The sequence below is a fragment of the Crocodylus porosus genome, unplaced genomic scaffold, assembly GCF_001723895.1.
Source record: "Crocodylus porosus isolate Cpor-Errol unplaced genomic scaffold, CroPor_comp1, whole genome shotgun sequence".
NCBI lineage: Eukaryota > Metazoa > Chordata > Crocodylia > Crocodylidae > Crocodylus > Crocodylus porosus.
The window spans coordinates 192,930,118-192,956,851 of NW_017728906.1; the positions used below are offsets into that span (position 1 = coordinate 192,930,118).

At 39.4% G+C, this 26,734-nt stretch overlaps 1 protein-coding gene across 2 annotated transcripts; it reads right to left on the reverse strand.

Annotated features, from left to right (window-relative positions):
* Positions 1–2,950: 2,950 nt before the first annotated feature.
* PCF11 (PCF11 cleavage and polyadenylation factor subunit) lies at positions 2,951–26,680 on the reverse strand. Of its 2 annotated transcripts, none has more exons than XM_019530407.1 (15): positions 22,681–26,680; positions 19,975–20,163; positions 19,332–19,526; positions 17,062–18,161; positions 16,596–16,785; positions 15,868–16,501; positions 14,176–15,779; positions 11,690–11,798; positions 10,333–10,428; positions 9,624–9,738; positions 8,806–8,989; positions 8,480–8,635; positions 5,738–5,830; positions 4,660–4,695; positions 2,951–4,079 (listed from the first exon to the last, which is right to left on the reverse strand). In XM_019530407.1, the coding sequence occupies exons 1-15, from the start codon at positions 22,777–22,779 to the stop codon at positions 3,861–3,863; spliced, it is 5,019 nt and encodes a 1,672-aa protein (XP_019385952.1). In that variant the 5' UTR covers positions 22,780–26,680; the 3' UTR covers positions 2,951–3,860. The 2 variants fall into 2 exon arrangements, with proteins under 2 accessions (XP_019385952.1, XP_019385953.1); XM_019530408.1 differs by having other exon boundaries at positions 16,114–16,501; positions 22,681–26,678.
* Positions 26,681–26,734: the final 54 nt, after the last annotated feature.

Genomic DNA, 26,734 nt, shown 5'->3' on the forward strand with positions numbered 1-26,734 from the left:
TGTGTGTGTGTGTGTGTGTGTGTGTGTGTGTGTGTGTGGGCATCCGTCTGCATCTGTGTATCCACACACACATAGAAAACCACCTCCCTCTCCACCTAGCTGCCTCTCCTCTTCCTCCTTCCCAGCCCCGCAGGCCCCCGTTCATGCCCCTCTCCCCTGAGCAGTGTGTGTGTGGGTGTGTGAGGCTGGGGGAGGGAGTCTCTGGGAGGCTGGTTCCCCTCTGGCAGACCCGGTTGTGGTATTTGTGTTGCCGTGGTTCTCAACCCCATTTCTGTATACAGCGGTGGCCAGCCCTGACCCAGTGCCATTCACTCACAGCCCGCTGCCCGCAAGCCCCCTGCCCCACCAAGCAGCCCCTGGCAGGCTGGAGCTCTGCCAGCCACCTGCCTGCAAAGGAAACACCCAACACCACTTCCCATGTTTCTCTCCTTTAAAGGAGACTCCATTTTTAAAGTTTTGATATATTCTTGTGACCCACTCCTGGGTCATAGCACGCGGGCTGGGCACCCAAATGCATGCAGCAGCTGTGGTTGAAGCACCATGAGAGGCTGGCAGGGCAGCAGGGCTGTTCGAAACCTGGAACTGCGGTAGAAATCATGGAGAAGAGGGGCAGGAGCAGACCTCCAGAGGTCATCTAGTCTAAGCCCCTGCCTGAGGCAGGAACATCCGTCCAAACTGGCCTACCTAATCTAACCTTGTCTCCTAGCAAAACTTCGTGGGATTAAGTTATTACTTCTAAATTGTAAAAGCTAGCTCCAAACAGAGTAGGTAGTGAAAGCAGAACAAGCTGCTATCAAGAACATGGGTGCTATGATGTACGCTGTCTTGTACCTATGGTGCCACAAAACGTGCTCGATTTGCTCAAGCAGGACCAACGGATTGGTTTTCATTTTCACAGACAGGAGCCCAGTCAATATCCTTAGTGCAGCAATACCCAAAATCTAACAGATCCGGCACCACCAATTTAAAACAATACAAGCTTAAGTCTCATGAGGCAGGGTGTAGTGCAGGATGTGGGGGGTAGGGGGAGAGTTTGTGAAGGGGTGTGGCTGTGTGAGGGGCGTAGGGTATGTTGAGGAGTTGTGTATATGTGGGGACAGGGTGTGAGTGTGGTGGGAGGAAGGAGGGGTATGGAGATTCCCCTCTCCCCCCACATGGCATAGCTGCAACCAAGGTGCTCAGAGGCATGGCTCTGGCCATTGCAAGTGGCACAGCCTCCACCGGGCAGCCTGTAGACCCACACTTGCTGGGCACGGGAGGGAAGCCCTGCGTGCTGGAGCCAGATGCCTTCCCCACCCTCCAGGGAAGCCCCAGCAGGTAAAGCAGCCAGCTCGAGCACACAGGGCTTCCTTCCCATGCCCAGCAAGTGCGAGAGCTGCATGTGGGTGCAGGTGCATTGGTGATCTTGACAGCATAACAGAGGCTGGGCCCTTCACTATGATGTGTAGTGCTAGCAGGAGCCACGCTCCACCAGGTGTCAGGGCCAGGCATGAGTGCCCTGAGTACCCCCGCCTGCTGCTGCTATGTACCACTGACAGGTTGTCTGCATACCCAAATTGGGAACTGCTGTCTTAGTGAAAGTTAAGAGTTGTGAACCTGTTTTTAAAACTTTCAGGTCACTAACCATGACCCAGAGAGGTATAGATTATGGTTTTCACAACCATCATCATTTACTTCTTGACATACCAAATCAAGTTCAAAGTCCAAACTTCTCTTGCAACATATGAAGATACTTCTTTAAAGGATTTAAAGAAGAAATTTAACTACAGAATTTAAATGTGCCACCCTTTTACATAATAAACTAGTGGTTCAAACACTTGCACAGAAGTAGGAGGCCTCAGTAGTTTAAGGAAGCTCCAACCACCCAGACAGAGGCTAATCTCCTGTTGAAGCTGTGCTACTGTATGACATTAGGTTTTTATTAGGCCTGGAGTGTTTTTATCCAACAACTGTTGGATAAAATACATGAACAGTCCTCGAAGTTGCGGGTTTTTCCACCCTATATCAATGCCCTAACCAGGTATGTATTCCTAGCCCCACAAATCTTGTATCCTTTGTTTCAGTGGCATACTTCTTCCGTAAGAGGACTGAAGAATGCCTCCAAGCAGAAGAGACTTAAATTTGGTTAGGGTATGTCCTTCCATCCTAGGACATGAAAGATGAGGATCTGAACCTCCTCAGGCTGAGAAGAAAACTGAAGGCATTTCCAACTTTCTGCTAAGCATTTAAATCACTAGAGTACTCTATAAAAGGAGGATGCCACCGCCGCCTCCTCCAGCCACTCTATAGCTGAAGTGGCAACCACAACTGCTTTCTGAGAAGGCTGGTCCTGCTGGCATGCGTTTCAAGTCTTTGGAGGACTTGAGCAGAATACCTACTTTCTTGATCATGACTTTAGTAAGAGACAGGCACTGAACTGCTCAGACTATGTTAGTTATGAGCATACACAGATACAGAACTCCGGGCACTTAACCTTCAAATGCAAGTAACCTGGTTAGTTTAGGTACCTTCAAAATTAGATGGCACCTTGGCAGGGTTTTTTGCATAATTTTGGACTTGGACACCTGAAGTAGGACTTGTATGAATTCTGGAAGGTCTTTCATCTAGCTTTGCATAACCAGCAGTTGTCCAGAGGTGGGAAAGGGACATGCAGCAGTTTTACTGACCTGCAACACCAGTACAGCTGTTGGCAGAGAACTGAAGTTCCATTCATCTCCCACAAACCACCCCAGTATATGGGAAATTCTTAGGGCTTTGTGAAATGAACCCCTTTAAATATAAACTCAGCAGCTTTGGAAGCATACTCTATATATTCCATAGCAAGTAATTCATTAAGTAATAAATATTTAAGTAATATTTCTATCCACAACTTCAATTCCCAGTCTTACTTGCACATTCTCTTTCAAGTTCCCCCAAGCGCCTCATGAAATAAAGAGATTCACACTCAGATATGCTTCATTCTATTTATTACATGTAAGAAATATTAACATCTTATGGGTATTCCTGTTTACCATCTAAATCCAGTCATAACCAACAAAGGAAAAAGGTTAACCATGTTTCAAAATGAGCATTAATTTTCTTCTTCTGTAACTTAAAACATTTTTTTCAGTTGTACTAAATGTTTTTTGTGTGCTTGACTACTTGGAAAAAGATAATTAAAAAAAAAAATCTGTCCCCAACTACTAAGTATATTGGTTTATTAATCAAATGGTTGTTGGCACTTGTGTCCACAATCAATCACGGTTTTGTTAACTCTCCCTCCACTCCAGAACTATCTTTTAAGTTACTCTCTTTATATCTGGGTATGTATGCAAATTTGTTCAATTACATTTAATAAGAAAAGAAGTCTAGGGTTGCTATTTGAGAAAGTTTTTGAATTGCTTTCCTTGATAATCTTCCTCTGAAGCCAAAAAACTTTTCAGTTATTTTGTTTTTCAGAATCCTACTTAGCAACAGGTCTAAGTTGAGGTCTCTGTTTAAATCCACTTAAACCAAACAAAATGTACACTGTCTTCATTCGATGGTGTGCATAAACATTACACTCCATATATAGCAAAAATATCTTTTATTTTATAATTTACATTTCAACAAGTGAAAATTGTACATTTTTGTTTACATATACAGTTCCATATTCCATTAAATTTGCACGCATCTACAGAACTTTCACACAATGGACACCTGAAACTGTGCAGGCAGTAAGAAAGTCAAATACAAAAATGTATTTATTAACCAAACAGTAGCTGGGGCCCTGCCCCAGGTGATCATTTTATTTCATATAAAAAGTATATGCCTTCGAGAGTTAACACAACAGATCCTCTGTATAAAAAAAAAAAAAAAAAAAAAATCATACCTCAGTTTATTTAAACTGATTCAACCTCTTCAGGCTCTGTTTTAATATCTGTAGATGCAGGTGTGCTCTCTTCCGTACAGGCAGCAGGTGTGTCCACTGGTGGTTCTGTAACTGTAGGGCTGTTACAGGCTGGCTCTTCTGTTTCTTGTTTGACAATGTTCAACATAATATTTAATGGATTTTCTACCGGGGTCTTGCTGGGAGATGGCGTGCAATCAAATGACGATGTCTGCAAAATGAAAATTAACAATCCACATAGGATTTTAAAACACACCACTTTGATAGTCTTCATCTATAACCTAAAAGTACTAGAGGGAGTAGGGAAAGCAGTAAATGCACACACTACAAAGGTTCTCACCAGAATGGTTTTCAGTACTATCACAATACAGCCTAAAATAATAAATACTCCCTAAATAAATAAATAGCATGCACAACAGGAATAAAGTGTGATATGTAACCACAAAGCATGCCTTTCATTACCCCCTTTAGCAGACTCCTCACACACAAAAACCCTGCTGCCAGTACAATAAGAAAAGCCCTGTATTTTCTGTTTCTAGCTTCTGTATAAATGGCATTTAAACATGGCAAGCTGACATGCCATATCACCACTAAAATAAGATAAAAGCTTCCTAGCTAATTCTGAATTATAAACTTGTCATTACCAGGTCAGCAGTTCTTTGTCTAGTCATTGGTATTAGAATGGATGTATTCAGAGCGTGCCACCCATGCTCACTGCAAAGCTATGAGACTATACAAAACAAGTTCACAATAAAATATTTAAAAATATACAAAAATAAGGATGTGCTTACATTCTGGTAATCTTCATAACATGATGGATGGTAAATCTACAAAAAGCAAGTAAACCATGTAAATGCTCACAAATACCCATTATGCAGCTGTTGTACTGGGTACGAACAGCGCAGTCTGACTATACACCCAAACACCACAGGCCTGTGGCTTCCCCACTTTTTCTACGCCTGATTTCTAATGCCTAAAGATGACTTGAGGAGAAAAATGTTACCTCTAACAATAAATAAATGGAATCCCCCTGCAAATATTTAACATCAGACTTCACATACCCCACACCAAAGCTACCAGCTCTGAGCCTTAATATCACAGGATCATAGTGCTTAGGGGTCAGAAGGGACCCAAACAGATCAGCAGGTCCAACCGCCTGCCCAGGCAAGAATGGGTGCTGGTCACATCACCACAGCCAAATATCTGTCCAGCCTCCTCTTGAAGACCCCCAAGGTAGAAGAGAGCAACACCTCACTTGGGAGCCTTAAAGAGAGAGAATGAGGCTAGAGCCAGTAACTTCAAGAAGCAAGTCATTCAAAGCTCTAGACATATGTATTACTTCTCAACTTCTACCTCACCCTCTCGCAACCTGTAGGTACAAATACTTTAAATGATTAAGAAAGGTATAGCTTCCATCAAATATATTTGTATGCCATTCTGAACCCATTTTTATATATTGGTGCACAGACACAAGGCTGAGGTCAACATAAATGATGACCACATTCTTCCATCACGTTTAGGAAAAGTTATGTGAAAGTTTGATCTATGCTGGCAATTCTAAATCCGGTATAACTTAACACTAAATCAGTAACTACGCGTCCACATATATCCATACTATATTAATGGCACTGCAGCATCGAGTGCTGAAGATACGGGTGGACAAGCCAAATATCTCTATGCCAAGGTACCAGCACTTCAAGAGTTCCCATGAAGTTGATGCTTTGGCATACAATGGGGGCAAAAAAGCAGCAGTAGAACCCTTCAAGGCTGAGCTCTCCTCTTCACCCACTCCTCTTCTAGCACATTTTTGTTTAACCAAAACTGCTCCCTAGCTTTTAGTGATCAAGTGTCTGCATGTGTTCAAATTACCTTTTCATCTACTCTAATGGCATTCTTTAGATGCCATTCTTCTTCTTCCTCATCCCAATATTGTTCAAATTGCTCTTGACAAATTTCACAGCTCTGAAAGTTTATAAAAATGACAGTTACAAGTAAGAATACAAATTTACAAGCATTTAAAACCTTTTATTTGTGCTTAACAATTTCTAAGGAGGCACATAACTGCAGTTAATTAAGGAAAATTGGACTTTGTAACAATCACAGCAAATACGCTAAATAAAATTATTTTTTTAACTGCATTATTGATAGAAATGGATCATTATATTTGTTCACTTGCAACTTGCAAAATAAAGATTAATGGAAAAACTGAGAGCTTGTCTAAATGGGAGATTCTCCAGAAAACTGACAATCTACCAAATGTGGGCAGACCTTAGGTTAAGGTGCATTAAACCCCATGTAGACTGATTCAGTTAACAAAATAGCTTCAAGATCACCATACAGCAGTCTATGGCTGCTTTACTCTGAAAGGGAGCTCTCTCTCAGAGGTTTAACATTGTGCAGCTTATGCACATTGTCTGTGAACCTTCAGCAATTCACTTTACTTTTATCAACAGTGCCCCTGCAGGCAAGCCATGATAATCAGATTCCACATTCAGTTTAATGGTGCCGTATTCAGTCTGCTAAAAATTACTCATGTCGGCTCTCTACATGCAGAAATAACTAGGTCTTCCAAATTTAAAAACAGAATTCTCCCAAGTTGTCTGCCTTTAAGCCCCCAAAACAATCCGCATCAACCCCACTCCCTACTTAAGGTGCCTAGAAACATCACGTGCCTTCCCCCTTAGCCTAAGTATTTCCCTAGAGGCTTACGCTTAAGTTTTCTGAGTAGCTAAGAAGTTTGAGAGGCTAGGGGACTTAATTCCTGTCCAAATTCCAATGCAATCCAACTCTAATCTAGAAACACCTAAACTTCACTTAAGCCCAGGATTTATTAAGTACTTACAAAACATGCCTAGAGCCTGTTGGACCACAACAGAACTGAGCTCAAGTAAATGGCACAGCATCCACGCTGACTTTCACTCTCCAACATGGGGGGGAGGGAGGAGTGACATCCATCTTTAAAAGCACAACAGCTTCCAGATGAATCAGGATTATAACACTCAACCAGGAAGTGGGAAATAAGCAGGGATCCTGGTTTTCTCTAATTTAAAAAAATCCCCAATTTTTGGTTTTAAAAAAAGTAACCCCACATGCACATTTTCCTGTGATTAAAGTGAAACACCACTAATATAAAGATCAATATATTAGTAGTGTTTCATTTAAATGAAAATGTGGATTTGGGGTTATTTCTTTTAAACTGAAAATTGGGGATTTTTTTAAATCAGAGAAAAGCAGGATCCCTGGAAATGAGTATCCCTCCAGGATCGCTTTTATCTGAGGTGATTCAAATCCATATCTCCCACTTCCCAGGACAGCAGACTAACCACCAGGCTGTAGACAACAGATTGAATGGAGGCAACCCCTATTCTTCTTACTGAAGCTCTGCCACTGGGGGGCCAACACCGCAGCATTCATGGAGCTAAGAAAGCAAGCAGTAGCAACTGATTCTGTAGCACTGGCAGGAAGAAACTTGGCTCCTGATTCAAGGGTCATTCCTCTGTAACCAATGATTGGCCTCAACACAAAAGGCTGGGTTTCAGCCCCTACTCCCTGGGGATCGTCTCTAGCACTGCAGAGTCAGGCCCTCTCTTGCTCACTTTTCTTTATTACTCCACATTCTTTTTCTCCAAAGTGGCCCGGTTCCAACCAAAAGTGTCAGGTACCCTCACAATCTGCTTGCGTCCATATAACCCAGTAAATAGGACACTTCATAGGAGATGAAAGAAATTTGTTTGAACCCTCCCCCTCAGGTTCAAGGGCGACTATAGTTCACATCTCCCAGTTCCTAGCCAACTGCACCAAACTATTATGCAAAGAGTGGGTGGCAGCAACCACCATAACTGGCTGTAACTGAATGAAAGTTCCAGGGCTCACTCTGCTGTCACCTGAATTCAATACTGCTACTGATGTAGACATTTGCCCAATGACATTATGGATTTTGAGATGACAGAGGCAGCCATGTGCAACCTTGGGCTTAGCCCTTAAACTTTGGAGAAGTGGAGTTCAGATGCACCCCATGTCCCCACCACTGCCTGTGGCACCTCCTTGTTGAGCACTTAGCTGCTCTGACCTGCCTTCAGAGACAACTCATTCCCTCCAACTACGAGATGCCTAACCATGTTTATTCGTCCATCATCCTAAGCCAGACAACTAATTTTGCCTAGTTTCTGGGTTCTGCAATTCCTGAGTGCAATGATTAAAAGAAGAATTTGACTCTGGCCCTTAGTTCTCACCCGTGATAGGACTTATAACCCAGCTGACTCCTTTAGCTATGAGACTTCTTTGAGTGAGGATTGCATATAAATGTTTTAAGGGGCTCTAAATTTGTCCCACAAGGAACTCTTTCAATGTATTTATTTAAACAATTCATCCCATTTCACATGCACAGCTGTTACATGGAATTATATCACAGAATCCTAGAAAATGATGCTCTGAAATTTATGCTCTGACTTAAGTACATTTTAATACTTCTAGGTACATTTCTAAAGTAACTTTATTAGGATGGTATAGGGTATACATTAAAATACCTAGGAATAAAAAGCAAAGTCCTTGAAATATTTTGTAGATTAGGTCATTCACACCATCAATGCCACTTTAAACATGAATCTTTACCTCATCTGCTCCAGCTGGTCCAGCAGGTACACTCTGAAACTCTTTCTCTTTAGCAGCTTCTTGTGTTTTCAACACAACTTCTTCATGTGCTTTTTCAAAAAACTGGCTCTTTGCGCGCTCCTCCAGATCAGCTATTTCTTCAAATTCTATCCAATCCTAAGAGGAAAAGAAAAGTTAATATTTAGGCCTTAAGTAATCATAACTTCAGTGTTTAACACATTTATTTAATACAGCTATACGGAAGGCAAGTGAAAGGCAAGTGAATGCAGAATTTGGCTTTTTCTTTAGCAAGACACTGATAAACAGACACTACCGTATATACTTACTGTTAAACTGTAGTACCACCTTCTGTGAGTAACCTTTCTACTAACATCTTTTTCGGTGCGATTTTGTCGATAATGCCAGTCTAAATGATCTGCATAAACATCTGTTTGTGAAGTGGTGAACCTCATTCCACAAGAATAACACTGAATGCCAGTGTATAGTCGATTTATGACGCTATCATAACGCCTACAAAGATGAAGTTAGAAAGTCTTAACATTTTTGAGTTAAAAAATTGAAACTTTAGAAGTAAATGGGGAAGAAAACATTACACTGTTTTGGATTCTCAGCTTACAAAATAGAGGTTAATACGTAGCTAAAACAAGTGTACGATGGAGCAGATTTCCAGTGTGTTTAAGACTGTGACCAACTTGAAATTAAATCAAACAGCAAGAGGTTCCTGAGGTATCCATTCAGGAAAGGTGAACTACCACATTAGCAATTTTACATCTAGTGGTTCAAGAAGCTCATCAATGAGCTAATGTAAATGAGCCCAACCTTGCAAACCTTTGCTCAAATAAGTTAGTTCCACAGACTTCTGTAAGCATTATAAACTTGTTGAAACAAACAAACAAACAAAAATCAACTTTTCAAAAAAAAATTAAATGTCTATTTCAAATGTAAAATGTTCTCCCTTTGTATATATTTTCTTATTAATGAACACAATAATGAAATTCATAATTGTATGCCTTAGTGAAACACTGAAGTGGCATCTCACAATCTTCTATGAAGATGTCTTAGGTCAGAAAGAATTAAACTACTGAGATATCAGCATATCATGATTACCCTTACTTATATTATTAAACCACGTGAGCATACATACTGTTTCAATTCTTCAACTGTGAAGTTAGTAAGGTCTGGGACATCTTGATCTTCGCTCTGGTCTTGGTCATCCTCCTCCTCCTCAGGAGCTGGCTGCGGAACAGTTTCATTTGCTTCTAGAAAGCACAGATGGAAAACAGTCCAACTGGTAAGAGACCGTTCTAAAACTGCCCTACTTAATTTAATTATTTAGTTTATTCGGTGACTAAGCTGAATACAAGCAATACTGAGTCAATCCTCTTATTAGAACAGCTTAAAACAAAGGTGACATTTAAATAGGCAGATATCAATCTGAATTTCAGGAAGTGGTAATAAAATGCTTTATCCCGGCCATTCATTTTAAAAAATAATCTGTAACAGACAAGCTGAAGATACTTCAAATATTAATACATTCTAAAAAAATTATATGTAGTTAAGCTAACAGGGAATGGCACAGAAGTATAAATCATGTTATAACCTGACAATATTGATCAGCTAAAAGACAGGATAAATTTTAAAGTTAGGTCACTAACATTTTTATTTGGTGTGCTAAGATATTCATTCCCAAATGACAAGACCATAGAACAAAGTTAAAGGTTTATAACGTATGCAAGGCATTAAAATACCTTTTAAGCTAGAAAATTAGATCATTTTTTATCTTGACTTTTATTGGAAGTTGTGCACTAAAGTTATATCAAAAAGGAGAATAAGAACATAAAACCTGTACATACGTGCTGAAGTGGAATCAGTTTTTGACAATTTGAGGATTCCTGTAGAAACCAGTTTAGAGAATAACTCATTTACATCAAGCTGACCAAGGTGATTATCTGGATATGAAAGTGGAAAAGTCCGGACGAAAAAAGAATATCAATGCTACATCTCCAATGCTTTAAAAAAAACCATGTCAATTATCTTTACTTATTTTAATTGTATTAACATTTTCTTTAAATCTATTAGATTCTAAATCTTAAGCAGAGGTCCACAACCATCCAGCAGCTTGTTACCTGGCCATAAGCTGTGGGCTGGAAGTCTCTGTCCCTCCCCACACTCCCAGCAGCTAGCTGTCAGACTTCCAACCCCTCTGCAATAAGACTAAACTTAGGATATGCAGCAGAAGAGATGGACAACACAACACAGCACAGCTCAGCTATGTGACATCCTCCCCATAACAGACAGAAACTCAGCAGGTAGTATGAGACTTTACAGGCCAGGCTGAACCCGCATGCTGTAGCTTGCTAGCCCCTATCCTGGAACATTTATTATGCAATCCATCTATTACAAAATAAAAAGGTGGCCCTCATATACACAAGCTGCATCACAGGCCTTTTGCTATTCCTTTCCCCACAGCAAGTTTTTACTTTTCAGTCAAGTTCTATTCTTTTTTTGTGCTTTTCTGATGCCTGGCTAGTCAACTTCCCTTTGCAGTCTCTCCCTCAGAGTAGAAAGGGGTTTAGTGCTATTCAGCATGCCATCCAAAGAATTGTTCAGACACAGATGCTCTAAAAGAATATGATCTATTTTCTCAGTCTAGTTCTAGGCACTGTAAGCACAGTCGATTTAATGGCACAGTTCATTCCTGCCATGTTGGAAACTTTGTTAGTAAGGTGATGTGATGTGCTGAAATGAACTGCTCATTTTAGCTCTTGCTATAAGCCAACCCACTGCTTCTCCATGCTGCTTTCCTACAAGCAGGGCAGAATTTTACTTTCAGCACTATTACATACCAAATAATTCTGGATATGTAAACTAACAGCAGCTGTACCCTGTGCATGGATGACAGGACAGCTCCAAAAGCAAATTCAGGTCCAGAACAGGTATTTATTAACAATTCAGTAAGCCTTTTCCCAGGTGTTCCAAACTAACAACAGGAAGCAACAAGCTGCCTAATACATTATGCTCTTAAATACTATGGCCCGCAACAAGAAAAAGAATTTTAAAAAACTAACCTAATTATATACCAGTTAAATTATTAACCAATAACACAGCAGCTCATTTGTTTAAAAATTCCAACACCACATTTGTGCTTTTAAAGAAATGCACATTTGTTTAAAAAGTCCAGTTTTCTTTCAAAAAAAATGTTGGAAATACCTGCTTGATTTGGAAGAAAACCTCCAGGATTTTGTCCACGTACTGGTAAATACTGTTGACCTTGACCATATGGTACAGGTTGACCAGAAGGTACAGACAGAACAGGAACCTATAAAAGTAAACAGCTGAGTATTGATTTCACAGCTATTTGATTCACAAAAAATTTTACTATCAACTTCTAGATGCAATCATTACTTTTTACATAAGTTTATCTCCATTTAAGGAGACTACTTCCATGCATTTTTAAAGTCTCCTTATTTGACTAAGCAGCATTTCAACTGTATGTTGATTTACAAAGCCTAAAGAAACAAACTAAGAAAAATTACAAAATTCTATGCTTACTGATTTAAAGAGCAATTATTTTATTTTTTTTTAGACATCCAGCCTACATGTTTTGAACTTGCTTCTTAATGCAGTACTTAAACATTTGGGGGTTTTTTAAACTGCTCCTTTTTAGCCAAAACTAGACACTAAAGCAAAGCTATTTGGAGCTTACAAAGAAATCTGACTGGCAATGTGAATTAAACTGATTCTGATTTTCAACTAGAAAACAATATGGAATAAAACTGCATAAAAATATTAATCAGATTTAGGGGGAGGGGTTATTTTGGGTATTCACTTTTAACAGAATGTCTTCTGCAACCATGTAAGTCCCTTCAGCATACAGGTCTCAATTTAATCAGCTGTCTTGGTGGTTCATCTTGAAAACTTTATCCCTATGCACAGCAGGAGGACACTTGACCAGTATTTGTCAAGACTAGTTAATTCTACATGACATTCATTTTATTACCTTTAGTATGAAAAAAAATGCTTCTATGTTCAATTAAAAAAAATTATTTTTTTTTCACACTGATGTTCGGTAACAACGAGGGTGGCCATTCATCCAGTTTTATAGAAGACAGCCGGGTTTTCTGCTACTCTGTCCTATTGATATGAAACCAGACACCTTTATGTCCTCTATTTTCTTCCACAGACTTCCACCAGTCTGACAAAGGCATCCGCTTTCATATCAATAGGACACAGCACCAGAAAACCAAGCTGTCCTCTATAAAACCAAACCAATGGCCACCCTAGTAACAACTAGGGATGTAAATACCGTCCCAAAAAAAATCTGTTTAACCTAGCCTAATTATATTGTTTAAACAACAAATAACAGCAGCTCAAACATGCTTGCTGCTTAGAGCCAGGCCCTTGGGGAGGGGGTAGAGAAGGGGGGAAAGGAAGCGGTTGCAAGCCCCACCAGGCAGCATACCAGCATACTCAGGAAGCAGCAGGCTGGAAGGGAGAACACTTGGGAATGAGCAGCTAATTGCTTAATCGTTATTAGGCTGCCCAGCCTATTCTTTTTTAACCTCATAGGTGAGGAGGATACTAATCCTGCCCCGCCACCCTCCTGCTGGGACACCATGTGGTTTCTCATCCCCCACCCCCTTCTATGCCAGACTGTGTACCCTGGCTCCTGCAAACAATAAGCTTAACTAGTTATCACTGGGCTTATGGTTAAACAATCATTTAATTTTTCACATCCCCAGTAACCGCCTAAAGAAGGGAATCTCTCTCAAAGAGTCATTGATGTGGACACTTAATGAACCATGTCACCTAAACTGACAGCTGTCACCCAACAAAACTTATTTCCCAAAAATTTAACTCCATCATGGAGCTACAAAAGTTAGTTGCAGCTGTCAAATGGGGTAGCTAAACCAGTCTATGCTCAATGCTTATGATCTAAAGCAGTGGTTCTCAACCATTTTCTGTACCAGGACCAATTTGTAAACATCAATGCCCAGTCCCAACCCAGTGCCCCTCACTGTGGACCCACTGCAGCCTGCTCCCAGCCGCCCAGTATACGGGGTGGGGGTGAGGGCATGAGATGTCCCAAACAGACCCTCACAAGCTAAAGCTGTCAACATGCAAGGAAAAAGCCACCATTTTCCCACATTTTTCTCCTTTAAAGGAGAATCCATTTTTCAAGTTCGTTCGCCACCCTTTCATATATTCTTGTGACCCCACTTTTGGGTCATGACCCATGGGATGAAAAACGCTGATCTAAACTAAAGGTACAGGTATGCTCCCTGTTTTGTATTAAAATGTTCTCAATAACAATCTATAAAACTCATTTATCTTTGCATTTAGCTAGGCAGTAGAAAAAAGAACCTTATTTTTATCGTTATACTTTTAATGGTAAACTCGGCAGATCTTTAAAAAAAAGAGAAATGTTTACATTTTATCTAAGATCTTATGTAAAACAAATAAGACTGCTTTTCTGAACAACGCGACAAGCGAAGTCCAAAATTTTCCTTTAAAATAGTTATGTAATCTACAGAAAATTATTGATATATAGGAATTAAAGCATATTTTTATTTTGAAACCACCTATGGATTAGAGGTCTTCTAATCTCTAATAAAACCATGTTTTGGGGATATGTAGAGAAGAAACCTGTAACACTTTCTCAATAGACAAAATGGCTTATTTAGACAAGTTCTTACCTGATGTGGTTGCTGAGCATTTCCTACTGACATTGAATTGGGCATATTACTGAAGTTTCCATATTGAGGACCCCGAAGATTCTTGTCATCAAAGTAATGTCCAGATGCTCTGTTGAGCAGACTGGGGTAGTTCTGTGCTGTAGGGCCAACTGGCCCATTAAAATTTGGTCCTTGAGAGCCATCAAACATTTCAGGTCTCTGGAATTGCATACCATGGGATGGTCCATTGTAAGTCTGATTGGGATGTTCACTGTATGGACCAGTTTGCCCATAAGGTGATGTTTCTAGTCTGGAGGCAGGATGATTTGCTACATTTTCAAACCTTGGACCTTGGAGACCAAGAGGCATGTCAAACCTTGAAGCCTGCTGGTGTTGAGGGCCATCAAATCTTTGAGGTATCGCTGTATCAAATCGTGCCTGTTGACCAGGCAGTCCCTCAAACCGAGGAGGAGTTTGCTGACCTGGTGCCCTTTCAAATCGTGGGCCAGGTTGTCCATGTAATCCTTCAAATCTTTGCAAGAGAGACAGCTGGCCAGGTTGACCATCAAATCTGGACGAATGGCAGCCATCAAATCTTGGACCAGTTTGACCTAGAGGACCTTCAAACCTAAGTCCACCCCCAGTCTGAACTGAAGGTCCCTCAAATCTAGGACCAACTCCTGGCTGGATATGTGGCCCTTCAAACCTGAGACCACTCCCACCTGCCTGAACATGTGGCCCCACAGGCTGACCATGAGGCCCCTCAAACCTGAGACCACCCCCCGGTTGACCATGTGGTCCCAAAGGCTGACTATGTGGTCCTTCAAATCGCATACCACCTGCTGGTTGACCATGGGGCCCCAGTTGTTGTAAATGTGGTCCCTCAAACCTGAGGCCACCCCCTGGTTGGCTATGAGGTCCCATAGGTTGACCATGGGGTCCCTCAAATCTGAGACCACCCCCTGGATGAACACGAGGGCCCATAGGTTGACCATGAGGTCCCTCAAATCTGAGACCACCTGATGGCTGACCACGAGGCCCCTCAAACCTGAGACTACCCACAGGCTGACCTGTAGGGCCCTCAAACCTGAGACTACCCACAGATGGGCCCGCAGGTCCCTCAAACCTCAAAGCATTCCCTACCTGCCCAAGAGGGCCCTCAAACCTGATTGCACCCCCTCCACCTACCTGCCCTGAGGGCCCCTCAAACCTAAGGCCACCGCCTATCTGTCCTGGTGGTCCATCAAACCGCATGCCACCCCCTCCTCCTGCCTGTCCTAATGGTCCATCAAACTGAGGGGCACCCCCAGCACCAACCTGTCCTAGTGGCCCTTCAAACCTCAAAGAGGCCTGTGCAGGTGGCCCATCAATTCTAGAATTTGAGTTGTTAGATGGCCCGTCAACAAAATGACTTGCTTGTCCATCTCCCCCTCCCCTTGAAACAGGCGGTCTAGATGGCCCATCAAACAGAGGCCTGTCTTCCATCAATGCAGTTATTCTCTGCTTTACTTCAATGCCTCCAAATCTTGACCCAGGACTGTCAGTAAATGCTGTTTTCTCTGGATCTTCATATCTAGATCTCTTGAAACGTTCACTGAACGGAGATCTTGGTTCTTCTCGAACACCTTTAAAAAATGAAAAAAAGTCACTACTTTTACTTAGTGAAATCTTTCAAGTCACCTATCATCCATAATATAAAAATTAAATATGTACCACTCTGTCCAAGCATTTGCCTGTCTTCAGGATTATTAAATTTGCAAAATCCCTCTCCATCAATTTTCTGGAATTCTGGTGTACTTTTCCCTTGTTGCCCAAACACATCTCTAAATTCATCTGATTCTCCCCAGCTATCATAAGGATCAAAGCTTTTAGAACTGCTTGTTCCTTTAGAGGAATTCTGCTCATCATGTCTTCGCTCACTTTCATGTGGTGAAAGATTATCAGTGAAAGGTCTATTACCCGATATCGGAGAATGCCGTCTTGACCTTTCTCCAAACTGCTCTTTTCGGTCAAACTGTGCTCGTTTTTTTGCTTGCTCGCATTCCAGTCCAGAAAGCAATGCGTCCGTCAAGTGGTAGTCTAAAATATCATCAGGATCCAACAAATCAAGCCTCGGAAATGCATGTTGAACTTGTGTTCTTTTCAATTTAGCTTTATGCTCATAGTATGTTAATTCAGCATCTGAAAGAAGGGGCTTCTTTTTCACGCCACATTTTTCATCTGTAGGACTATCCCACACATTGCATCTGTGCTTTCCTTCCTGATACTGGAACAACTGACGAATCTGATGTGCCACAACCAGGAACTCATCTTGTGTTATTTCACCAGACGCCAGACGTTCATTTGCCTACAAAGTAAGAAAAAGGAAAATACATTTTATATTTTGATTTTAAAACTTCTTAAACAATCTCTCTACAAGGATGGAGCTAACTGAATATTACTTTTTTGAGTAATTCTCTCTTGCTTGCAGAAGTCAATTCTTTGGGAATCTGCAAATTGGCATCCACACTCAATCGATGCTGCAGTTTCGGTGCGCGAGGTGACAAAATTCCTTTACCAGCTGCCCAATTTTCCCTATGCCTTTGATGTGGTGATTTACCAAGTCCTTGATGTTCTTCACTCTGTTGTAAGCTGAAAACAAAAAACGAGAAAATTTAAAACAAATTATTTTTAATAAAAACAGACATTACTCATTACAGTCCTTATAACTTATCCCATTTATGGCTGCTACACCCCAGCCACTCTTATCAGAATTCCGACATTTTTTCACTGTTAACTATTTGAAATATATCAAGGCTGTGAACCCAGTTTCTCTGAAATGCCTAATGTTGCATCCCAAACTTGCTGAAGTCAATGACAAACTCCAACTGTTTTCACAAGGAACAAGCTCAAAAATCAGTAACTTACTTTTTACTTTCCTCCCAACCAGATTTCCACCTTTTGCTTGATTTGGGACCTTGCCAATTCTCCACATTCTCCTTTGGTTCTGGGGTGGATTTTGCAGAATGTTGATTTACAGTTTCCTGCGGTCTCTCATCTTGAGTTTTTTTCAATCTCCTCGGATCTCTCACATCTTGTTTAACGTTTCTCTTACTAGAGTTTCTTTCCTCTCTTGTGGTTTGGGTAAATTCCTCAGCATGAGACTGTTTAAGACCTGACTGACGAACCTTTCCAATTTTTGGAGTTGAGGAGGTAGGGGACAGACTCCTCAGTCTTCTTTTGGGCGATCGCCTATCTCTCCTCTTTGGAGAATGTGCAGATGGTGAACGAGACTTCGGAGAGCGTGATCGTGACCTTTTCCTATTACTGGATCGTCCAGGTTTTCCACCCTGTTTTTCTGAATCTTCTGTGTTGGCATCTTGTTTCTGTACAACACCGTTAATTACTTTATTTCTACTACCAACAGGTCTGTGTTCAGATGTCTTATGTTCCTCTTTTTCTTTTTTCTCTATACTTTTCCTCTTTTCTTTTGTGTCATCATCTTTAACATCTGGCTTCTCCTGAAGATGCTTTTTTAGTCTTGGATCTCTCTTACTAATATCAGACAATTTCATGTTTTCGCACGTTGGAGTTTTAGTATCTTTAGTATGGGATAATTTATTTTTCAAAGGGGATGGCGATTTAGATTTTGTTTCTGCCTGATCAAGTTCTTTCTTCTGTATTTTTTCATTTGATTTTACCTTTTCTTGCTTTGATGTGTTTTGTTTTTCAGGTTGCACAGTTTTATTGACCTTGATATCAGACTGATTTGTTGTGGTTGACAGAAATTCTTTCCGATGACTTTGCTCTTTAGCATGAGAGGAATGCTGAGCCATCCTATTAAGTCGAGGATCTCTGTTCACTAATTTAATATCATGAACTTGAGGGATTGGAGAAGGTCTGCTCCTTTCAGATTGCACAGGGGAAGCTTTAACTGACATCTGAGGAGTTTGACACACATGTTGCTTGGAAGGTGCTGGAACTGGACTCATGGTAGATGTTCCTTGCTGAACACTAAGAGAAACCGCCTGAAAGATGGGGGGAGGGGAAAAGTGTTAGCCTGTAAGAAAGAAACCCTATTCATTTTAAAGTTATTCTGCTGTACCACATCTTGAAACTCAACTGCAGAATAAAAATATATTCACAGAAATTCCCTTGCATATTAAAATAAAGCAGTAACATTATAGAAAACAGCAGAGAAAGTAGAAATACAATAAATGTCAGTACCACATAAGAGATTATTTAAAAGATCAAGTAAAATTTCTTCTACTTGTATTTCATAGTTTTTCACCTTACCCTAGACACCCAAAAAGGTAAACAGTAAGCTACCTAATGTGCCAAATATTAAGTACTTATATAATTTAAATCAGTGCTGCTCAGCTTCCAGCCCAAAAGCCAAATTCAGTGCATGGGGCCACATCATTTGGCCTGAGTGGAACCTTGCATACTGCATGACATGGCCGCAGGGCCACATCTTACATGGAGTCACTCCATAGCCAGATCCAGGATCTGAAGTCAGGCCAACTCACAAGACCACACCTGTACATCAACCCCAGGCTAGATTTACTTCAAGAACCAACCCATGCCACTCATACAGCCCACAGGGCTGGAGGATTGAGCACTCGTGGTTTAAATTGTTTATTTTTAACCACTTAAGAGTAGGAAAGATACAAATATAAGGAAACATGAAGGACAGCCGCCTTCATGTTATTAGAAACAAGCGTGACATGATTACTCAAATTAAGGACCCGCCTTCCCAAGTTTGCACCACTTTAGAAACAGATGTTCTTTATACAAATTAATAAAATTCAAAAAGCTGCTTGTGTTCAACATTTATAGATACGGTATAGTGATTATCACAAGAAATGAGAAGATTAGCTCAGTGTTGCAGTACACGTCACCTTGGGGAGAAATCCAGCAGAAAGAACCTTTGCTTACTTCAGTTACGACTAAAATAATTATTAAGATAGTCTGTGAAATATACATTTGGTGCCAAGGCTCCTAAATTCTGCAATTAGAAATACTTAGCTAGTCCTGATGGCAGAAACATTCTAAAATATCTACCCTTGTCAAAAAGTGAGAATCACGCAGTAGTCCATTCCCTATGGCAAACAGTGTAGCCAAGGAAGTGTTCAACACTTCCAAAAGCAAAATTAAAGCTTGCCACGCATGAGAAGACTCCAGACTACTCTACTCACCAATTGTGCTTTAGTCTGTTCTAGCTCCAGCTCTAATTTTTTCTGCTGAAGTTCTAACAACTGTTTTTGCTTTGCAAGCAGTTGCTGTCTTATTAGTTGCTCTTGTGTCAAATTCTTCTGTATTTCAGGAACAGCTGGAGGAGTTGAGACACCAGACGAAGTGACTCCAGAGGTAGGTGTAGAAGGTTCCTCAGGCTAAAAATAAAAATAATTTTAAGATTACTATAGCTCATGAAGGAAACAAAGTAAGGTGTTTCAAAACTAACTGATTTCGATTAGTAATAAAACAATATTTAATTTATATGATAATCAGCATCTGTACAGCAACCGTTTTTCAGTAAAAGCATTAGAACATTTAACATTTGGCTCAATTTGAGTTTGAAAGTATCACATCATATAAAATCATTTAATACAAAATAGATTATTAAAATTTAGCATTTTACTGTCCAGTTTTGATCAGTAAAAATGAACTCATTTAAACACCAGAAGCATCAAAACTCTGTTACCCATCCACCTAACCACATCACCTACTTCATCCTTCATCCAAATTCTTAATACTGGCTTCATTTCAGTAAACAAGGAAACACAATTAAACTATGTAGAATACTATCTGTTCATGCAGTTCATGCACATTCAAACTTACCGATTTATTTAAAAACTTAGGATTCACATGGATGCTAGAAGTATTCACATTTGGGGGTAGAGGTTTAATAGGCCAAGCAGGATCTAATGAGTTGACTCTGACATCAAGGGCATATAGCTTCTTCAAAGGGAAAATATCATCCCATGTAGAGCGTAATTTAAATAAACTTTTCCTAGTATTTTCATCCACCTAAAAACAATAGAACAATTCTATGGCTTGTTAAGTTAATATAAAAAAAGTTTTACAGTTTATTTGCAAAAAAATCTACCCTTCCAAATATGTTAGACCTGCATTGATTTAGAAGGCTCAATCTTAAAGAAGTGTTAGCAACTAGTTTAGTATAGTATTATAAAGTGCTTAAAGAAATACATCTTTTACATCAATCGTATCAAATACAGCACCTTTACAACCTAAGTTTTAACATATGCATGTGTGCATAAAATTCAATAAAAAAAACAAACAACCTAAAACAGCATAAATATATAAATGTGGAATTGTCTGAAGAGCATGTGAGGGTTTGGTAACATGCTACCACCCTCTTTAATAGGCTCTATTTAGGAGAACTTTTTATGTATTAAGAAATATGTTTTATTAGATTTTGCCAAATTACTGTAAAAAGAAGCTTAATCTAGTCCTAGTCATTTTACTGAAATTAAAAATGATTGATGAATATATTAAACACTGATAGAGTGAAAACTGCTAGCAAGCAAGTGAAGACATTGCTTACATTTCTGAATTACTGAGATTCCACACCAGAATTTAGACACTACCTGGGGCTTGCATGTCACAAAATCACAGCCAAAGTGTGCAGGAGAGGGCCAGCCCAAAAGCACTTTTATCATTGGAAAACAATATAAGCAAATGCACCAAAAAAACCAACCTAACATTATGTCAATTCAACTTTTGGTTCAGCTATAAGATTACAGAGAACCATAAACTATCATTTATAGTTTATGTGAATCTCAAAATATCCATGTATCCTTTTGCAAACTCTTTGAAGAGAGCAGATTATTCTACTACCAAGGAAACTAGAAATTTATATTAAAACAATATTTGTTTATTGACTTAAAGAATTTCCTTAGTTAACCGAGAGAGAAATTTGAAGACAGATAACACGTCTTCATACTTGTGTCCCAGTCCGTGTGTTATTTAATCAAATAATATCTGTTTTACAGGCCAGTTATTACTGCAGTATTTATAATTTCAACTCGACAAATTGTTAAAATGGGATGTGTGATAATTTGGAACGTTGTTTTGAATTCAGTCACTTGTATTACATATTGCAATCCTCCCGGAAAACTCTAGTTATTTTTGTTCAATGTAATAATTTTAAAATTTGCAAGAAAAAAAGCCTAATTAGAACAGAGCTGACAAACTGACTTCAATAATCATCTCTTAATAAACAATTTTTTTTAAAACAATGTCAGTCTTAGAGATCCAAAATGATTATAAATCAAGAGTTCATCGTATATTAGTACCAAATTATTAAAGGTGTATTTCCTTACAATACACAGACACACAAGAACAATTAAAACAAAATACCAAAAGGAATAGTTCTAAGCAGCGGGTATTAAAGGTATTAAGCTCAGAAATAATTAAACCAAAGAATGCTATAGTTTCAACGAGCTGAAGCATGATTTTATGAATGTTTGCAATGTTGCACTGAAACACCTGGGTACAACTTCTACTGTTGAGACCTGCCATCATAGCTTCATGTGAACCATTTTTAAATATTCTTTGTTCATCACTAACTCCCTGAAGTCACATACTAAAAAATATACTCATACTTAAAAATCTGTATATGAAGGGAAGTGTTAAAATAAATACCAAGATCCTAATACGAAGTGAAAAATCAGATGAATGTACATGAAATGTGAACCAAAATATTGACTGATTTCCTCTGTTAAATACAATATGCAGCGATATGGGCTAAGAGCCCATTTTCAGTTCACAATCGAAAGAGATTAAGGTCTAGTCCAATCTAAAAAATTATTCAGTCTGCCTGTTACTCTCTTATTGAGAGCAAAAGTAAATCAAATGCAGCAGTGAAACTTTAGATGAAACTAAAAACTCACTTGCAACGCAATAGTTATGCATTCTTAGCAAGTCTTTCACCAGACTTATAGCCTACCAAAAAAAAAATATAGGAATGCGGCTGATAGCCACACTTCCTAGTCTAAGCACTCTTTTTTGCCACCTTAAATGCAAATTATTTAAAAATGAAAGCTAAATCCACTTCAAATACAAAAAACAAAAAACTCCACTCAGAAGCGCATACATTTTAAAAAGGTTTCCCCAATATGTCTTTGTACAAAGTATATTTCCTACCTTAAAATCAATTCAGAATTAATTTACCTGTACAGTGCAACAGATTTTTTTTTTTTTTTTTTAAATCAGGCAAGCATTGTACTAACTAGCACAAAAACAGCTAATGAAGACTGGCCTGGTAGGGCAGAAATTACTGAAATTTAGGTAAACTCATCTCTGGACCCTGTAAGCTGATATCATAACTTAAAATTTCTCAGAAACCAGCACAAAAAAAAACAAATGTCCTCTTAATGACACATAGTAGTAATAAAATTAATTGAAGAAAACATTAATTCTTACATTTCTCTGTCCAAAAAATCCAACACTGAAAACCAAGTATTTATTTATGCAGGAACAAACTCTGCTTAGAATACAGAACTTTTCTGAAAGCATATATACCTTTTCAAATACACAAATAAATGTTGCAACTAGGTTTTTAGTAAACGCAGTAAGATACTCTCTTCCAACATTCTTGACAATGGAATCCATAAGGTACATAACAGGAAGCTTCTCTGAAGGAGGAGCCTGGAGCAATAAGAAGAAACTGAGAAGTTTAGTATAACAACATGCACTCAAAAATGTTAAAGTTAAGGTATTATCAATCCCAAACAAAAATAGAGACCCCTATTTTGGTTCACACTAGAAATCAAAGGAATGTTACACATATGAAGAGTTGATATTCAAACTCAAAGTACCAGGCAGTGTTTCAACCACACAAAAAGGGTTTCAACTAATTGTTATGCTTGTGTACGAAAAAGATGGGGGGGGAAAAATGAGCCCAAGTGTTACTATTAAGGGTGCTGAACAAGCTGTTTCCGATCCATTTGAAAGAACTGATTAACATGAAATCACTATTAGCATCTGCTGGAACATCTAAAAAATTTAATTTGACCCAACTTAAAGCTGTTTATCTATATCTTGCATGTCAGAATCCTGGCAGAAAGCCCCAAAAATATTGAAGTTCTGTAGCTGTAAGTTAATGTCGAATACCACAGTCCCTTGGTAAAGAATATTCGGAATAAAGTTACTTCCTTGTAATCCGAACGAAAAACATGAGGAGTCTCATCCTCCCCTTGGCAGCTTCAGTTAGTAGGATGTTCATGGTGCAGGCAAAATATGCACCTAAAACACAGTTCTAAATCCAAGCAAAACTCAGTTATGCGCTTGATCATGTAAGTACAGATGAGCTTGTAACTGGCAACCACGATTTTCAGTGAAGACAGTCTTCAAACTCTGGGTACTCCATTACCAAACAAGCAGGATGGGTTTTGGGTTTTTTTGGTTTTCATTTTTTTTTTTTTCTCAGAACTGATAACAAGTTTGTGCAACAGGAACAGTGTGGTGGTGTTGAAACTGGCACAGCAACTATGAACGTGCATGAAACCTTGCTGGCCCAAAGCAAAAGAAATTCAATGCCTACCATCAGCTTTCCCAAGCAGAAGGCACAGCAAATTTCCAGAAAGCATCAGCAGGTACACAGACTTGTTGGTGAGGACAACGTAAAAGACGCAACAGCATAAATTGTCCGTTGACTGTGCTCCCATACAGGAGCTTGCAGTGATACAACTTTTAAATTCCCATTCACCACCCATTTAGTCAAGTGTTAAGTGAGAGTAAGTTTACTCATCAGTAACTTGAGCCAGGATTGGCTAAAAGATTGATCCATCATTAATAACACCTCAATTAAAAAAACCCATTGTCCAGACAAGTGTGTGGAAATGCTCTTGCTTTACAATTTTATTTAATACCTTCACCCCTGAAGGGGCTTAAGTAAACAAAGGGGAAAAATATATAGGACATTCTGAGTCCTTTAACTTTTGGGGGGTGAATCAGAGCCATGTACTGTCATACCTTCGGCAATTTCTTTTTTATATCAGGCTGGTATTCAATCTGGTCACTCCCTAAACTAGCTTAGATATGGAGGGGAAACTTTAATAAGCCTTTGATAGGTCTTTGCATGTAACAGGAAACCAGGAGATGCATGGGACATGGAAATTAATTTCTGTAAATGAACAATATGACTTATGCAATAATGGCCCATTAATCAATGTTGAAAGCATGATTAACTGATCTAAAGTAACCACCAATGAAATAAAGTCACACCCCCTCTAGCCTTCAAAACCAAGGTTATAGGTTCAATGCTTCACAATACTAAAATGGCTGGAAGAGTTTGGGTTTCTTCTTCAAGGTAGTCCATAAAATAGTAAGTTAAAAATTGTATTTTTAAATTCTAAAAACATCTTGTCAAAAAGGAGGGGAAGGTTGTAATCAAATGTATAGCCTCTCTGATTTTCAAGGCACTTTCAGTGAAACATACATAGAGCTGTCTCACCAGCAAATGATAGTGTTATGTATTTTTTCAGTTCATCACTGAATGCATCTATACAGCTGAAAGTAGCTAAACTTTAAAGGCTAAGGCCTTGGGGGGGTCCATTAAAACTGGTAGCAAATCCCTTAAAAAAAGAAAAGAAAAAGAACCCACAACTGTCACCTTCATCAGGCATCAGATTGTGAAAAATAATCACATGTGGAACCACTCCATTCAGGTAAGGAAGCCTGTTTCCAAATCAACTTATATAATTTAGGAGTTAAGTATTCAAAACTGAGTTTGCTGCATAAATTATTCAATGTCATTTTTAAGAATCAGGATTTAGATTAGGCTGAAATCTGTAAATCCTTGTTTCTGAAAGTATTTTTCAAAACTTCTAGAAAGCGTTCAGTTTAGCACAAAAGGGAAACTGGGAATCCTAGCTATGGTCATCATTGTGATTTTCAAGAGTCTCCTGGTTAAAGATACCCACAGGGCACCCACCAAAAATTAGGGAAGATCACCAAGATACCCAAAGGTACTAGAACGTATTAAATATGGCGGTTAGCTTTCATTGCAGAACACCCACTGTTCTTTCTTTAAATCAGGTATGAAAGGTATTGTTGGAAATGTGTGGCTCTGTTCTTTTATTAGTTGCCCAAAAGATTTGCACCTTATACTTATATAAGATAGCTGAACCCCAGGTCACGCAACTTTTGAACACCTTTGGTTAAATAACCATGTTAGCAGAATACGTCTTAGAAACGGATTCTGCACTACACAATGGAAAATAAAAAGACAAATACATATTTCACACATTTTATTTACAAATTTTAAATACCAGTCACACATTTCATAACCATTTATTAAAAATGTAAAGCAGACCACTCAGTTTTACACTAAACAAGCTGTCTCCAGGCAACACTTTAAAAAGTGGCTTAATAAAGGAGATCAATTCCCCGGGAAAAACTAAAAACTTGCCTTCGTATAACCATAGTCACGAACAGTAACTATGCAATTCTAACCATAGATACAGGATTTAAAACATCTATAAAAACACTCATTGGGGGGAAGCTCCAAAACCACGCAGGAATGAAGATATTTGACAGCATTAGAATTCATAACAAATCATTGTATATGCACCCGCTGCCCCCTATTAGAAATAATGGTGAGATCGATTGTTATGAAATCAGCTCCCCAAAGAAATGGCAAAGCCCAGCCCCTGGTGACACTTAAAATTAGACTGGACAAAGATCTGAATACTTTTAAGAAGTCGTCCTGCACTGATGGAAAAAAATAAGATTAAATAATGTGAGGCCTCTAGTTCCCCCCTCTTAAGTACTGTAATTCTCACCATTATAAGCCACAATTTATAACCACAGAACAAAAACCCTACAATATTCCTAAATATAGAGGGAGCAGGAGAGAACAGAGCGGTTTTGCTTAGGGGTGGTAAAAAGAGTTTTTATAGCTAAAAAACTCTCTTGCTAAAAAAGGTGCAATAAACCCCCAGCCATGTGCCCACAGGCTGACTGATGTCAGCAACTGCCTGGGTTGGGCTCAGAGGGAGCCTCCTCTTTCCCTTCTTTTGCATCATGTGCCTCTCAGGCGCCATGTTAGGATCCTACAGGCTGCTGCTGTCTAGTCAGGGCAGATTTCTTCTCCCCCTCCCCAAACCTATAAGCTTTTCTAAAAAAAGAGAGAGAGATTAATGACACGCACGCACACAAACACACGCACCACTACGCTTCGAGTCAGAACAGCAAATAAAATGTCCCGAGCAACTCAGCTAACCAGTCGGGGGAAAATAAAGCAACGCCCCCCACATAACTCCACCAAGCACACGCAGGTCTCCCGGCCACCCCAGGAAACTTGATCTGTGAGGGCCCCAATGTGAGCATCTCCATGTGGAGGAGAGGAAATGCTCCATAGAAAGGAAGGAAAAACTCCAGGGCAGAAGGGAATATTCAATAGGGGACCGGGAGAATACTCCTAAATACTCCATTAAGTGGGGAGGAATATACTCTATAAGGGGAGACGAAAATATACTTCATATAGAGGGGGAAAAATAAATACTCCATGGGGGGAGAGAATATACTCCATAAGTGGGGGGGGAGAGAGAATATACTCCATAAGTGGGGGGGG

Excerpts from the sequence above, each read along its gene's own strand:
- PCF11 (XM_019530407.1), bottom strand. The coding sequence starts at position 22,779 with ATGTACCTTATGGATTCCATTGTCAAGAATGTTGGAAGAGAGTATCTT. Across the intron at positions 16,786-17,061 it reads GGTTGGGAGGAAAGTAAAAA|CTTACAACAGAGTGAAGAAC; the intron begins GTAAGTTACTGA and ends TTTTGTTTTCAG. Across the intron at positions 4,080-4,659 it reads GTTATGAAGATTACCAGAAT|ACATCGTCATTTGATTGCAC; the intron begins GTAAGCACATCC and ends TTCATTTTGCAG.